The following is a 16,479-nucleotide window of genomic DNA, read 5'->3' on the forward strand; positions in this document are numbered from 1 at the left end:
CCCTCCCGCGCTAGCCTAAGGGCCACCTTAGCAAAGCGCATCCCAGGCTGCATAGCCGCACTACCCTACCCAACCATACCACACATAAACATGACACTACCCCCGGGGTTTACACAGACGAGCCGGCGAAGCAAGAAGAGCGCCAGAAGAAAGGGCCCTAGCCGGCGGGGCCCAGCCAGGACAAAAGGAGGTCCCACAAAGCGCCTACACCGGCCGCATTTGCGGTCGGGGTAGACGACGGATGGGGCCCACCTACGAAGGCTGTCCAGGCCTACACGAGATGAGGCAGGATAAAGAGGGATAATCCCCCTCGATCCCAAATCATTGAGGCCAATTTCTAGCCATAGAATAATGGCGCGGCGCCACTCACAGATCTATTATTGTTTTGTGACCACAGAGCACAGAATTCACACAATTGTTGAATTGTTGATTTTGATTGTTATTTGTTATTTTTTACTTTCTTCCAATAGTGTCATTTAATATTGTGGAATACAAATTTAATAAATATATTCTAAGTATATCATTCAAAAAATGGAACTAACGGATGATTTAGTGGCCATACAGGGCATTTTAATAAATGTTATAAAAATAACTGGAGAATTTACAAAGATAAATTATAAAGGAGGTGGGTTCTAAAATAATGATTAGGTTAGTTTTTTGAAAAAGGCGGATATTTCTTTTAGGAAACGAAGAAAAGATTTTGAAAATTATTGAACAAATTCAAAAGCACATTAGTAGCAAAAACTATGTCAAAGGTGGAAAAATTAATAGCATTGTTGATAAACAAGTAGAAGATATCGTTTTATTCCTAGCTATTAATACTAAATACAAAAAACCACTAGAACTGGCAGATTACGATCATTTAATCAATATAATGCCACAACTGTCTAAATGCGTTTTAGCTAACATAGTTTATGGTTTAGATCTGTGTAAATATTACTGCAAAGTCATTGAGAAGTTACCGATAAATTATGGAATAGAATTATTGGAAGAAATAGTTCCTTGTTTGAAAAAGTCTGTTCCAAATACTCAACTGCGATATGCTGTGATGTTCCTTAGAGCAGCTGTAATAAAACTCTCTTCAGATAAGATTTCAGAAAAGGCATGTTATAATTTTTTATAAATTTTTATTGTTGACAAAATTCTTTAATTTCAGGACGAGTATGATGTTTTTAAGCTTACGGAAGTAACAAATATGATTTTGCTGTTGTTAACTGGTTTACATCCAGGTCACGTAAAAAATTTAAAGGCCGTTCAAATATATCAACATATGGGGTACAGTTTACTAAGTTTGTTCGAGTTACTGTTATACTGCGATAAGGAAAACATTATTTTGAAACAGTTTATCGAAAATGTTCTTAGGACAGCCTGTACCTTACTTCAAAACGTTACTATAAACGTATACTGTTCTTGGGCAGAGGTTAGTAAAAAGTTATATTTTTACAAATTGCTTCAGTTGTCTCAATATATGTACGGGTCATTAGCATTAGCTTTTTATTCATTTCGTAATTAATTGAACATAGTAAGTGTACGTGTACATGTAAGTATTTAATGATTATATCATTCTTCACTTGTAATTTAGTATTTTGTATGTTCCTGCTATCATTAGATGTTACTTGTTTAGACTTATTCTTTTTTCATTAGTGTAAAGTCATAAAGCAGTTTAACCGATTCTTGCCTATTATTTTGGAATTTATGTATTTATAAAAAAAATTGAAAATACATATGATTTATTATTATTGTTGTTGTTGTTGTAGTTTTTTTAAATTAATCATTTTGTGTCTTGTAAACCAGTGGCTTTATACCCCTGAGTTGTTAAGAGTTTTTGGGTTAAAATAATCCAAGCAACAACCGTTAGTTGTGCTATAGAAGCAGTGTGTCATGTTTTTTTCAGGTTAACGAAGGCGAGGAGCCACTACAAAGTGTTGTAGCCGGTAAGGCGTACCAAGTAGTAGAGGAATACCAAAAATACAATGGAGCCATAGAATTAATAAATATGCTAGGTTCAATTGCCAAAAAACCCAAAACTTTAGCTGAACGCATCCAGGCTGCCGACACTCCAACAATGATCAAGAAAGTCCATATGAAAGACCAAGATCAGCAAGCTTGGTTTAAAGCTGTACTCGGCACCCAAATCTTCAACAATGAGGATGCCATGAAGTGCGTTCATACTTGGGCACATCTCTGTGATAAAGACGATGTTGCAAGGTTGCTTAAATTAAGTTGTCAGTCAGGAAAAGATGAGGCAAAGCAATTAGCTGTAAAATGCGCCTCAACACTAATTCTGCAAGAATTGATTTTGATCTCGACAAGACACTTTTATGAACACTACTTTAACGTACTTGTGACTGATACTGATAGAGTCGAGGCTCAGTTGAAGTTAATCTTCAATAAAATGAACGGTCAGACAGATATTGATGAAGATTTCATCAAGGATATGTGTTTATTGTTGCTGCAGGGCCCCGGTATCGTATTGAAGGCGGTTTTTTTCGAATGTATAAGAAATAAATGTTACATCAAGTGTTATGAAAAGTTGTTTGCCGCCATAAGAGAAATCGTGACCATAAAGAATTTCATCCTTGATTGTTTATGGCAGTTCATTTTAGACAATCGGCCTGATGCTAACAATGTTGATAACTACATCGCTCTGTTCTTGAAATTACAAGAAATGGGTTACTTGAGAAGTAACAACATAGTCAATGTCTTGTTTCTTCCACTGCTGTCTCTTCTCTTGAATGAAATGGAGTTTGAGCAGTTAGGTTATGTTTTACAAATCTTGTTGGTAAGTTTTTTTTTTTTAATTCTCTCTAAATGAAAATGCAGGACAAACATCTAATATGGTTAACAATGTTTGATTCAAAGAATGGTGACAATTCGTGAACTTAAGAAAACAAACATATGTGTTTCAACAGTCACAAATTGGCGAGTCTATTGGTATTTGAGGGTATCCTAGAACTATCTTTTACAATAAAAATGAATTATGATAATAGCAGACCAAACTATACTACTAATGCAACTGCAATAACAAACATGTCAATTAAATATTTTACCTACGACCACTACTGTAAATACTTAAAAACACACCGTCTGCGATCAATGTAAGATTCCTATTACGTACGGTAAAAAAATCGCACAGTTTTCCTAGCAACCGCCTAGCAACGGTCAATACAATACTGTTTGTATTGACCGTTGCTAGGAAAACTGTACGATTTTTTTACCAAGCTGTGCGATTTTTTTACCGTACGACGTAATAGGAATCTTGCATTGATCGTAGACAGTGTGTTTTTAAGAATTTAAAGTAGTGGTCGTAGGTAAAGTATACTCGTAGTACGTAATACGTGGTGTAATGCAATTACGCACTCATAGAATTACGCACTCACCCCTACGCGGCGTCGTGCGTAACTTTTCCATTCGTGCGTAAAATGCTTTTTACAACACTTATTACGTAATATACTATAAAATAAAAACAAATATTAAAATTGTAAAATATTGTAACAAAAAAAATTACTAAAAAATTTAAATAGACCAATTTATGGAAGCCAAAAATTTTTCCATAATTTGTGTATAGCGCGTACTAAGAGGGTTGTCTTTTATAAGTCAGGACTAGATGATCCTGGTGCTGCCATCTAATAACCGACATCACTATCGTAAAGTTTAACTTTTTATCGGTATACTTACTCAGAACTTTTGATTTGTGTCGTTTACAGTGACTTGAAAAATTCGTCTCGGTCAAAAAAATGGAATTAAGTCGTGTACATTTCACTGCAATTACTTTTTACAACTTTCAAGTGTGGATTATCTCAGCAACAGTGCATCGATGAACTTATTTCGACAATGACGTACCATCAAAAACCACTGCATTCAGGGTGTCCAGAGAACTACGTCAGTCGAAATATACTGCTCCAAAAATTTGAAAATTTGGCAACATGGCAATGTTCCTGGGACGACCACAACTAAAATATTTAGAACTCTCCAGCACTACCAAATAAAAATGCCTGGGTATCGTTTAAATTATACTTATAAGAATTATTTTAATTTGTTTATTATTTATGGAAAAAATCAGCATTCAACATGCATTTCTTGAAATTACTTTGTCACATTTTCCAAAAGAGCGTCAGATTCTCTACATGTTCTTGAAATTACTTTGTCACATTTTCCATAAATAACAAAAAATTAAAATAATCTTGATTAGCATAATTTAAACGATCTTCACGCATTTTATTTAAATTTTCGGCAAAACTATTCAGACGCAACAATAATTATTTGACAACTAACTTGACAAATGTCATGTTATTTCAATTGTTTTTGGAGTGTTTCTGGTAAAGACAAATTTGACAACAGGTCTGATACGAGAAAAACTGCCCAAAAAATAGAAAATTGCAAATATCTCTAAAAGAAGTAACGGCAACCCTAACAATGCTTATATGGCTTGAAAGGAAATTTCAATCTGCATACGACAGAGTAAAAAAATATAGGGTGGTGTTCCATTTAAGTTAAAGTTATAGTTGTTTGAAGTTATCAAAATGTACCAGCAAAAATGAAACACCTAGTATTAAATGTTTTAATTTGTTGGTATACCATAATTTAGCGTTACCTATGCCCTTTACAGGTACCAAAAAACCCCATGATATTATACTCCTGAAAAGAGTTACTAGCATCTCCGCCGACCCTTGCATCTATCAAATTTTTTCTTTAAAAATTTGCCAGTTGCGCTTCAAAATTGCACTAAAGATAAAGAATTATTAATGTTCATGTTACAAGATGAATAGTTTAATTAAATCAGATTTTTGCATTATTTGTCAAAAAAATTTTAATTTTAATTATTGTTATATTGCAAATTTTCATTAAATTGTTAATGTTTCGTTCAGTTTTCATCGTTTCTTTGGTCTAGAAATGAAGAGTATGTGTCAAGATCGTGTATTAAACCCCTGTAAGAAGACAGCCGCTTTCTTACATACATGGCGGTGTTTATCTCGAAAACTATGCGTTTAACAGGAGACATTTTCTTCTTAAAATGGATCAAAGAACAAGAAAATACTTTTTATCTTGCCAAAAACTAAGTTCTCAGTATTTTGCAAGTTTTTTGTTAATAAAAAACTTATCGACATCAGGGCAAACTTCTACCCAAAAAATGCGTTTTCTGCAGCTCAAAATACACAAAAAACACTTGAGTAACTCCACCTAAATAAAGGAGGCAATTGGGACCCCCCTGGCTACAGGACTAATGTGGCTTATCGTGAGATTGAGGCTGAAGATGCCGAAGATCATTCTCCACCATAACAATATGAGCTCTTCGGTTCGAACAAAAGACCTGTTGAGAACTGAAAAGCCGAATTGATGAATCATGCGCCGTACAGCCCTAATTTGGCCCGCCATTACTTTTTTTATTTCCGCACATCAAAAATAAATTACGAAGTCAACGTTTTTTGATGCCTGAAGAAGTGGTTGATGCATTAAAAATGCATGTTTTGGAGGTACTTCCATCGAAATGGAAAAAGTGCTTTGAAAATTGGTTCAAACTCGTGCAAAAGTGTATTGATCTTCATGGAGAATATTTTAAAAACAATAAAGCCTTATACGATGATTAATTTCTATTTTTGTTCTCTATTCCCGAAATATAAAAGGCTACCCTCGTACTTATATAACTTGGCACATTTGTTCATCAGTTTATTGAGTCAAAAATATAAAACAGTCTTAATCATGATCTTAATCATCATCAGCATGCGAATTATGTTTTGTTTTCTAATTGTTCTACAAGAAAGGTCATTATTGTAAAAATAAAAAATTATAATTTTGACTCCATTGAGGAAAAATACAAAAAGGGTTAATTTTTTTTCAGGATTGCTCATTTAAAATTCCAGCAAATTCTGAAATGACCAAAGTAAGATGTGTCCTACTGATTATAATGGATGAATGTCGTTGTACCTTTTTAGAACTAAATGTTGTTAAGCAGCAAACCACTGCCTATGCTGTTGACATCATCAAGAGTTTGTGCGAAGTACACCCAAACTACGACCTTGAAAGTAATATATTGATATATTTCACTTCTTCTTTTCTGTAAATTTATTGATTACCATTTAATTTACATTTTTGTTCTAGAATAATAATTTCCTCACTGTTATTTATCACTTTTTTATGAAGTTTAATATTTCCTGGGATAGCGGTCAATAATAAACATTTCAATTTATTATTATTAGAGTTTGCCAGATATATTTTTCACATATACAGAGTCGGAAAGTCCCCATGGTTCATCGGCCGTTACGTGAGAGTGATAAAGTAAGTCATAGAAATCCGTGCGATAGAGAAATATGGCTATAATGAAGGCGTCTAATAGTCACCGCCCATTTCGCCCTTCCACAAATAGGAAGTGGATCTTTTTGTGGAAGGGCAAAATGGGCGGTGACTATTAGACGCCTTCATTATAGCCATCTTTCTCTATCGTACGGATTTCTATGACTTTCTTTATCGCTCTCATGTAACGGCCGATGAACCATGGGGACTTTCCGACCCTGTATATGCAACCCTTTTTGAGATGGTGGTCAGACACACCACCCATATTTTAATATTTTATTTTGCTAATTCCAGTCGGAATTTTTTCACAAAAGTTCTCTATGTGGGCCTTCATTACCAAAATATAACCACTTTAATTTTTGTAACCCGTCATTGCCACTTTTCACTTAGGTACATCAAAATGCTGGAAAGTTTATTTTAATAAATTTGATACAGTTAGTGATACCAGTGGGACTTTGGCAGACAAATGTGAAATTCTTATTAATATTTTGTATACTTACCCATGTTCAGATCAATTAATTTTTTATTAAAATCGCATGTCACAGTCAAATTTTAACGCGTTCCCTCCCACATGACACGTAAAAATCGTAAAATCGAGTCCTGTCACAGATATGTGAAATTCCACTGTGGGCCCAGCGTCGCATCGGTGTAACATGGTCTTTTTTCGGCACCATCGTGTTCCTGATGTGTGACTTGCAATACTCTAATATTTTTTAAAATTTTGTCATTTGAAAATTTATGAAGCAATAGCTTTGGGCTGTGTTAGCAAATCCCGCCAAAAACTGACGTAGGAGTGAATGTGTTTTAACTTTTAATTAAATCCATAAAGTAACTTTAACAATTTCTGTTTTTTGGAACCACACGTTATCTGAAAATGGGCATTTATTACAATGAATATAAATAATAAATGTTGCCAAACAGAAATAGTTCTTAATGAATTATGTCTCGGGAAATATTGAACTTTATATTAAAAATAATATGCACAATCTGGTTATTAAGTTTTAAGACTTAATTTATTGTGGCAAATTGTGTGGCGCTATCTATGTGCGGTCAATGGAACTACACAGTGGGGAGTTTTCTGAGCGATCGAACAAAATTTCATCAGTATACGTGTATCTACTATGAAGTTATAACGTTTTCCGTGAAGCGAGTTTTTGATATTTGTCATGGAAACGCACATTGAACAGCGTACAGCAATCAAGTTCTGTTTTAAAGTCCGTAAGACAGAGATGGAAACATATTAACTGTTACAAAGGTGTACGGTGAGGAGTGTGTATCACATCCGACTGTGTTCCTGTAGGTCAGGAAGTTTCGTGATGGCCGAGACAGTGTACACGACGACAAGAAGAGAGGGCAAGTGTGATCGTCGACCAACCATCAGAATGTTCAGACTCGTTTCAGAATGTTTCAAACATGAAATCTCCCTAACCACAGGAACACAGTCGGATGTGAACTTCATTGTTTTACACTATTCAATGTGTATTTGCATGATTATCGAAAAATAGTTTCACAAAAATAACTTTGTGGTAGATACAGTGTACTGATGAAATTTTGTTCGGAAGGCTTCCCATTACGTAGTTTCATGAACCGCACGTAGCGCACCGTACTTCGCCATAATAAAATCACTCTTAAAACTTAATAGCCTTATTATTTCTTGTATTTCTAGATGAATCTCATACTCCTGCAGATAAATATAAAGATGAATTTACCAATTATTATAAAAAGTTCCTTTCCTCTAAGACTGATTCAACACTTTTACGAAGTTTATACAGTGATTTTAGCACCGAAAACTATGCAGATTGTGTAAATCGGATCTTACAGGTAACTAAATTATTTATCCCTACTTTTGCGGCGACTGATTATTTCTGTATCTTTTAAATAATTTCGTATCGTAAAAATTATCATTGAAAATTTTTCAGTTTCTGCCTCGTGCCGTAAGCAGTGAATGGTTGAACGTAATGCAAGAGATATTTTCCCTGTGCGGAAGTGAAAAGGCTATGGAACTGCTGACAGATGTGATGATATTGTTGTGTAAAGTGGTAGAGACACAGGCTCCCGATAGTAATACTGGGAAGCAGTTGATTATCGCCTTGAAGTATTGTTTGCAGCTGTACGGAAATGCTCTTCAGGTAAGAAGTATTTTCAATAGATATTTTTTAGATCTCTATACTTTAGGTAAAAAAATATTATGCCAAGTTTCATAAAAATACTGGAAAACTCGTTGAAGGCCTGTAACTTTTTATAAGCATTTTGGTAGTGAGATGTGTTTGGTTAATTGCTGCGTTTTGATCAGAAGCTTTGGTTAAATATTTTGCATCGAATTATAACTCATTATACAGGGTGTCCAGAAATTAAACGGACAAACAAAGACGGCAAATTCTAGGAATGATTTTATATCAATTTGACATGAATCGTCTTATCCAAAAATGCTTCCTTGGACATTATTTTTTTTTATTGTTCAGGTCGCCATTTATCTATACCCGTGTTCCATAATAATGGGTAGTGATTCATATCCAGCACTTAGACTAATACGGGAGGTAAGGGGTGCAGGGGACAAGATCCATAGGCGGACTACTTGAGAAGGGTTCAAAAAACAGAAAATTATAAAAAATAAGTTCATGGTGAATATTTACTTTAAAAAGCTTATAGACTTAACCTTAATCGTATACCGGGTTGTACAGAAAATTCATTTAGTACAAAAAATAACATTGCATCTCGTATCCGCACAATAATGCAAAATCCAGTAATCCATGCCAAATGATTTTGTTTAAATGAAATGACAAAAATAACAAAATCATTTGGCATGGATCACTGGATTTTGCATTATTGTGGGGATACAAGATATAATGTTAATTTTTGTACTAAATGAATTTTCTGTACAACCCTGTATACGATTTGGATGAAACTTGCCATGGGTATATTTTCGATGATGCTGATTAAGACTAAGGCATCAGCATTTCCGTATTTTATTCGCAAATAAAAAATACTGAAAAATCGATCCCCTTTTAATTTCCCCTAATGCGCACCTATGGATATATGTGAGTTTAATGATTCTCAAATGTGCACCCCATCGGTCTGCATAAGTGGTTAAAATTTGAAAAGGATTCGTCAATTAACACCTGAATTATAGGCCTGTTTCACCTAAATCGTAGCCACAGTGTATACAGGTTTGGAAAGTCCCCATGGTTCATCAGCCGTTACGTGAGAGCGATAAAGTAAGTCATAGAAATCCGTGCGATAGACAAGGATGATTACATTGAAGACATTTCATAATCTGAATAGTCACTCCCACTTCTAATCCGAAACGGGCCGTGACTATTCAAATTATGAAAGGTCTTCACTATAGCCATCCTTGTCTATCGCACGGATTTCTTTACTTTACTTTGTCGCTCTCATGTAAAGGAAGATGGACCATGTGGATTTTCCAGCCCTGTATACACCCTGTTCCAAAAATCCTGCTGTACTTCCAATATGCGTTATTATTATTAGGCGTCGCCCTTTTCCAAAAGGTGACTTTAATACAGTCGAAAATCCTTCCAGAAATGCCTGCCATTTGCTTCCGATATTGCCATGGTGCCACACTTTTGCCACCGTATGACCTTCATTTATTGTTTTGTTCTTGTAATATATTCTACGACTTAGTTTTCAAGTTTCTAATACTCTAATAAATAGTTTCTTCTCCGTATTTCTTCCGTTTCTATCGCATACCCTTTCGATTTCGTTTTATAAAACGGAAATTTTCATGTCATGCATTGTTTCCCAAAGCACCTTTCTAGATATTCTGGACAGTTTGATCCTGCGAGACAGCAGCCTGAATTTTTTTCCTTGTCTGAAGCTCTTTTTTAAAATACCATCCAGCTTGAATTACTCTCCATTTTTAAGACGAAAAACCCAAAATCACTAATAAATCAATTACAATTGTTACTTGTCTCGCGCGTACACCTTTTTGCCTGTGCTGACAGAATTACCCGAATCCGAATAAATGCAACCCAATTGACATCACACACCAAACACCAGTGAAAATCTAGAATCTGCAACAGAAAAATGTCCTAAAACTGCTCTGTGAGAATGCGGCGCATACAACTTTATACGAAGAATGTACTCATACTTCTCTTTTTGACTGTTAAAAATGGTGTGCCGGATTAAAGATGAAATCGCTGCCTATTATTTTGGGATCCCACTGTAGAAGGATCAAACTTAGGTTATGTGTTAATTCGTATACTGACAGCCTTTTAATGTCAAAATTATCACAATTGTCATCACATTAAGTTTGCGGACACCATGTATGCATGATAGCAAAGTTATCGTTTTCAATTTAAAACAATTTATATGACACTAATTATGTCCTTTCCAAAGAGTATCCAGTCAGATTCGACGGAGGCGGTGGAAGTGGACATCACAAAAGGTGTCTGCAGACTTCTAAAACACCTGCCGGAAGCATTGAAAGAGGAAGTAGGACTGTCCATCGTCAATGTCTTAACACAAAGGTCTCTAAAGTCACTTGCCGATGACAGGGAATTTGCGTGTTTGCTAATTTCAATTAATAACAGCTTTATTTGTAGGACGGTAGCACAGAGAATGGCGGACTGAGGAGAGAGTTGGACACTTTAAAAATATTTCGTATTTATGTGATTTTACGTTGATAAATAGCTGTAAGAGAATTTTGTTTTCTGTTTTTGATTATGCCACGTAAGGCAATTCTGTTTTCTGTTTATTCGTTATTTTTGATACTTAAAAAACTATTTTCTTAAAATAAAACATTGTTAGAAAATGCATAAAGTTTTATTTAATAACCAATAAAAAGTGACAGGAATAATATCAGGTAACGTGCAACCAAGACCAACGCTAAGCTAGTAAGCGGAAATTATTGGGCAACGGACAGAACCGTGCGGATGCTAAAACAAAAAAATTTATCGTATTACAATAGTATTCTATTTAAGAGGGCTCTACAGCAAATAGACAACCAGCAATACATTTTTATAGATTTTATTACACAATTTTCAATATCTCTTGTTCAAAATTGTTTACACCAAAAAGTGATTTGAGTTTCAAACTAAGTCCATTTTGTAGGAAATCTGCGTTAGAATGGAGGAAAGTCTGTTATTTGTGCATTAATTCATAATTAGACAAACTGTGTAATAAAATCTATAAAAATGTATTGCTGGCTGGCTATTTGCTATAGAGCCCTCTTAAGGATTCTGCGTAACACTACCTTTCACCCTTGTGCATGAGATGGAATGCTTCATTTAGTTTTTCGAATGTAAGAAAGTGGGAAACAAACTCGTCTAGTTTCAATTTTTTCGCTAGGTAATCCTCCACCAGTTTGGGTACGCTTTCTCGGCTTTTCCAACCTTGAACAACGTTACTTATAGGAAATTGTTTCAATCATTATAACAAGTCGAGCAACGTAATTAATTCTAAACATTTTCCTAAATTCTCCACAAATAAAGATATACAGGGTGTGATGTATTTTAAATAGCTGCTAACTGTAGGTGCAGAATATTAAAGGGTTCAATTTGGCATAAACATTTTTTATCCTCACTTGGATGAAAAAAACTATCAAAAAATGGTGTCGTTGCTTTCCAACACATACAGCCGCCATTTTGAATCCAAATCATTTGAAAAAATTTACAAAAACATGTCAAAAGCTTTTTTGCTCCTGACACTATCTCTTACATCGATTTTACCTCGAAAATTCACGAAAATCACATTTTTCCCAACCTCTAGAGTGGCGTTACCCTTTAAAGGCAATTTAATAGAAAAATATATTTTTTTCAATGTCCTTTAAGCAAGCAAAATTCAGTTAAGTAAGCTACTCCAGAATTATATCCCATTTGTTTCCAAATACCCTGTACAATAAAAAATAGGGACTGACTTTGGAATACACAATTTTGTTTTTCTCAAAAACAGTTTTTGTGTAAAATTAAATTTTAATTTATGGTAAGTATACGAGGTTCTCTATAAAAAAAACCTAACCCCAAAAAAAGTCATGACTAGCGCCATCTAGTAGATGCTCAGAAACTAAGAATATCAACATTCGACACTCGAAAACTTACGTGTATCAATTTTCAATACAATACTTTCTTTTTTGGATAAAATATGGCTAAAACTTGATTTAAAAAAATTATCTTTGACCCTAAACTGATAAATGATGATCAGTCCATGACCTATAGAAATAAAGTCTTATATTTTATGTTCTATGCCTAGTTTCATGTGTCCCAGAAAGATCTGGTTACTGCTCAGCTATGAACACCGAGTGGTGACCTAACCTTTCGGGGACACCCTGTATACTTTTGGACATCAAATATATAGGTATGCTAAAGAAATAGCTCCATAGACAAAATATCCACACAGTATAAAAAAAATATACAGGGTGTTTCAGAAAGACCTCCCGTAAATACAGGGGGTGAGAGTACGACAAAAAATCAGAATTTTTTGTCTTATGAGCTATATATCTTCTCTGGTTTTCGAGATACAGATTGACAAAATAAAATTTTTATGAAAATTTTCAAAGGGTAAGAAATATTTTTATGAAATTTAGTATTCCGGGGTTTTTAAGGATGCCAACTATGCTGGTCTAATTATTTTTTGGATATTTCATAGAGGGTGTTAGTTATGCTACATTCCTATTACATTTTAAGTTCTAATTTTTTTAAGGTTAGGTTTTTTACCATTCGGGCTCCAATTTATAATGTACAATTTTATTTTCTAAAAATAATGTACTCTTGTTAGAACTTCCTAATGTGGACGGTTTTCGAGAAAAAAGGCTTTTAATTAAACCTTACAATATTACGGTGTATAAAATAAGCGACTTTTCTCAAAGTAGGCTTATGTCAAAACTTATCGATGGATATCCCATAAACAACACATACATTCTTAGTAATATTTTAAACTCTAACCTTATATCAAAATTTTAGTGATTGTTAGTGACTGTAGTTAGTAATGACTAATTATAGTCACTAAAATTTTGATATAAGGTTAATTAGGGTTTAAAATATTTCTAAGAAAGTATGCGGTGTTTATGAGATATCCATCGATAAGTTTTGCCATAAGCCTACTTTGAGAAAAATTAAAGTTTAATTAAAAGCATTTTTCTCAAAAACTATCCACATTACGAAGTTCTAACAAGAGTACATTATTTTTAGAAAATAAAATTGTACATTATAAATTGGAGCCCGAATGGTAAAAACCTAACCTTAAAAAAATTAGAACTTAAAATGTATGTAATAGGAATGTAGCATAACTAACGCCCTCTATGGAATATCCAAAAAATAATTAGACCAGCGTATTTGGCATCCTTAAAAACCCCGGAATACCAAATTTCATAAAAATATTTCGCACTGTTTGGAAATTTTCGTAAAAATTATATTTAAAAAATTTTATTTTGTCACTCTGTATCTCGAAAACAAGAGAAGATAAACATATAGTTCATAAGACAAAAAATTCTTATTTTTTGTCATACTATCACCTCCTGTATTTACGGTAGGTTTTTCTGAAACGACCTGTATATAAAAATACATGTCATATTGGAATTATTGAATGATATTGCAAAGCTTCAAAGTAATTATTTTTTACCCTTGTTTCCACTCGTTATAACTACAGTTTGTCGTTTCAGTACATTATAAAACAACATAATAATGGGGCCTGCGGGATTTATGTCATGGAGTGAAACTTGCGTTTTGTTTCGTGTCTTTTTGGTATTCTTGTGGGCAGCAACACATCAAAAGAAATTTTAAAACGTCGAGCTATGACTATCAAATTAATGACTGCATTAAACATTTTATCTGACTTACACCTTGATGGATCAATGTAAAAAACACATTGAAAGTTAAATGTGTAAAAGAAATTTAGTCTTACATCTGCCATAAGCAAGACGTGAAGTATGTTGTTTTGACGGAAATTCAAAACATATTTAGGATTTATTTGATTTAATAAAAAGTACACGAACAATTCATGAAAAATGTGTAATTAAAAAAAAGATTAGTTTAAAAGTTACGCTTAAGATATATTGACATGCTAGTAGGAATAATGTTCAAGTAACGGATTACTAACTAACAATATTGTGGGTAACAACTACTCTGCAGACTAGAGCCCCGGTCAACATTTAATTACACCTACAATTCAATGCAGAATGGGCTTTAGTCTACACAGCAGTTGTTTTCAACAATATCATTAGTTAAAAAGTTTATTTGCGTAATACAAGAGTAGTCATGCTTCCGTAGCGTCTACACATTTGTAGGTCACTCTCAGTCAATAAGTACAAAGTAATGCTTTGTACACTTATCTGTATTGGCAATAAGTAGCAGCAAAAAATAAAATATAACGTAACAGATTATTATTAATCCAGTGATGGCTGCTGAAATTTAAATTATTCATATTTTAATAATAAATAAAAGTGTGGGACAACAGTTTTTTAGATGATTTCTAGGCTTATTTCACAAATTCTCATCTCTTAAAGTGAAATTTAAAAAACAGAATGACACTATGAAATTTAAAAAGGTGTAACTACAAAGAACAATATTGTGAAAAATTGAAAAAAAAAAACACCTGACTAACGATTAATTGATTATGAAAAGAGATATATTTTACAAATATATGTGCAAACCTGTAATATCAGGTTCCGCTACTTCCATTTTAATTTTTAATTTCGCAAATTTCATTCAAAATTTTTTCATTAAAAAAATCTCTGCGAGCTTAAAAATCATCCCTTACGAAAGGAGCCCAATACTTATATAACCACTTTAATTTTCAGTAGCTGAATTAATGTTTTTACCTCCAAAGGCTGTGCCCTTCCAAACACGGCCTGTGACCAACTGAAACGGTCTGGTGCTGATTTCTTGCCCAGCACCAGCTACCCCTACAATAGTAGAGACCCCCCAACCTTTGTGACAGGATTCCAAAGCATCCCTCATAGTGCGCACATTTCCAACGCATTCGAAGGTAAAATCTAGGCCTCCGTCGGTCAATTCAATCAGAACCTCTGTAATGGGCTTCTCGTAGTCCTTGGGGTTCACAAACTCGGTGAAACCAAAATTCTTTGCTGCAGAGTTTTGTTGTATATTTTTTGCTTAATGTACCTAATATTAAAAAATACAAACCAATTTCAAACTTTTCGGGGTTTATATCTACGCCAATGACTCTAGAAGCACCAGCTGTTTGACATCCGAGCCCTACAGCTAGGCCAACGGCACCCAGTCCCCATACAGCACAAGTGCTGCCTTTTTCTACTTTGGCGGTGTTGAGAGCTGCCCCATAACCGGTAGGTACTCCACAACCCAACAAGCAGACTTTATCCAAAGGAGCATCGTCGCTCACCTAACAAATCAATAATTAAAAATATATGCTGGCCAAAAGAGACAAAGCACTTAATAAGATGTACCTTGGCTACCGAAATATCAGCCACGACAGTATATTCGCTGAAGGTAGAACACCCCATGAAATGGTGCAACATTTTCCCTTGGCAAGACAATCTGGAGGTACCGTCAGGCATGACTCCCCTACCTTGCGGTATACGGATCTTCTGGCATAAATTCGTTTTTGGGGATTTGCAGAACTTGCACTCATTACATTGTGGAACGTAGAGAGGAATGACATGATCACCTAAAAAATTCTATAAAAACCCAACAAAAAAATATATTAATCTATTACTGACCTGGCTTAACACTTGTAACGCCTTCTCCGACACTTTCTACAATACCAGCACCTTCGTGTCCCAAGACAACGGGAAATAGGCCTTCAGGATCTTGGCCGCTCAAGGTATATGCATCAGTGTGGCAAACGGCGGTATAAAGAATCTTAATTCTCACTTCGTGGCTCTTTGGTGGAGCTACTTCGATGGTTTCTATCTTCAGCTCCTCTTTAGGTCCCCACGCCACTGCGGCCTTGCAACTGATTACCTTGAAAATACTATATTATCAAACCTAATGAAAAAATTATTTAAAAAAATTACCTTGCCTGCAGTACTCATTATCAAATCGTAGGCACTTACAAATTAACTAAAGTATGTAAAAAATTTATTATAGCAATTGAGATTATCGCGGCGAACCTTTACACCACTACAGTTAGTTCATAAATAGATAATGATAATAGACTACAGAATAGATAGATAACTGTGATTAAAGTTACCTTCCAATATAAGATTTAACTCCCTTCAGCGTCCTTCTCTAGGACGAAACTAACGTGGAAGAT

At 34.4% G+C, this 16,479-nt stretch overlaps 2 protein-coding genes across 3 annotated transcripts; one reads left to right on the top strand and one right to left on the bottom strand.

Moving 5' to 3' along the window:
- Positions 1 to 469: 469 nt before the first annotated feature.
- Positions 470 to 11,003, top strand: LOC108905698. 2 transcript variants are annotated; one of them, XM_018708682.1, is made up of 9 exons: positions 470 to 625; positions 684 to 1,102; positions 1,157 to 1,420; positions 1,895 to 2,782; positions 5,840 to 6,023; positions 7,958 to 8,112; positions 8,211 to 8,420; positions 10,648 to 10,778; positions 10,854 to 11,003. In XM_018708682.1, exons 1-9 carry the CDS (start codon positions 532 to 534, stop codon positions 10,879 to 10,881), a joined length of 2,373 nt encoding a protein of 790 aa, XP_018564198.1. In that variant the 5' UTR covers positions 470 to 531; the 3' UTR covers positions 10,882 to 11,003. The 2 variants fall into 2 exon arrangements, with proteins under 2 accessions (XP_018564198.1, XP_018564197.1); XM_018708681.1 differs by having other exon boundaries at positions 10,648 to 11,003.
- Positions 11,004 to 11,058: 55 nt separating this feature from the next.
- On the bottom strand, positions 11,059 to 16,479 carry LOC108905732 (alcohol dehydrogenase class-3). The gene is made up of 7 exons (XM_018708734.1): positions 16,241 to 16,479; positions 15,944 to 16,187; positions 15,671 to 15,891; positions 15,390 to 15,606; positions 15,065 to 15,331; positions 11,504 to 11,642; positions 11,059 to 11,186 (listed from the first exon to the last, which is right to left on the bottom strand). The coding sequence occupies exons 1-7, from the start codon at positions 16,256 to 16,258 to the stop codon at positions 11,156 to 11,158; spliced, it is 1,137 nt and encodes a 378-aa protein (XP_018564250.1). The 5' UTR covers positions 16,259 to 16,479; the 3' UTR covers positions 11,059 to 11,155.

This window comes from Anoplophora glabripennis, unplaced genomic scaffold (assembly GCF_000390285.2).
Source record: "Anoplophora glabripennis isolate ALB-LARVAE unplaced genomic scaffold, Agla_2.0 scaffold31, whole genome shotgun sequence".
NCBI lineage: Eukaryota > Metazoa > Arthropoda > Insecta > Coleoptera > Cerambycidae > Anoplophora > Anoplophora glabripennis.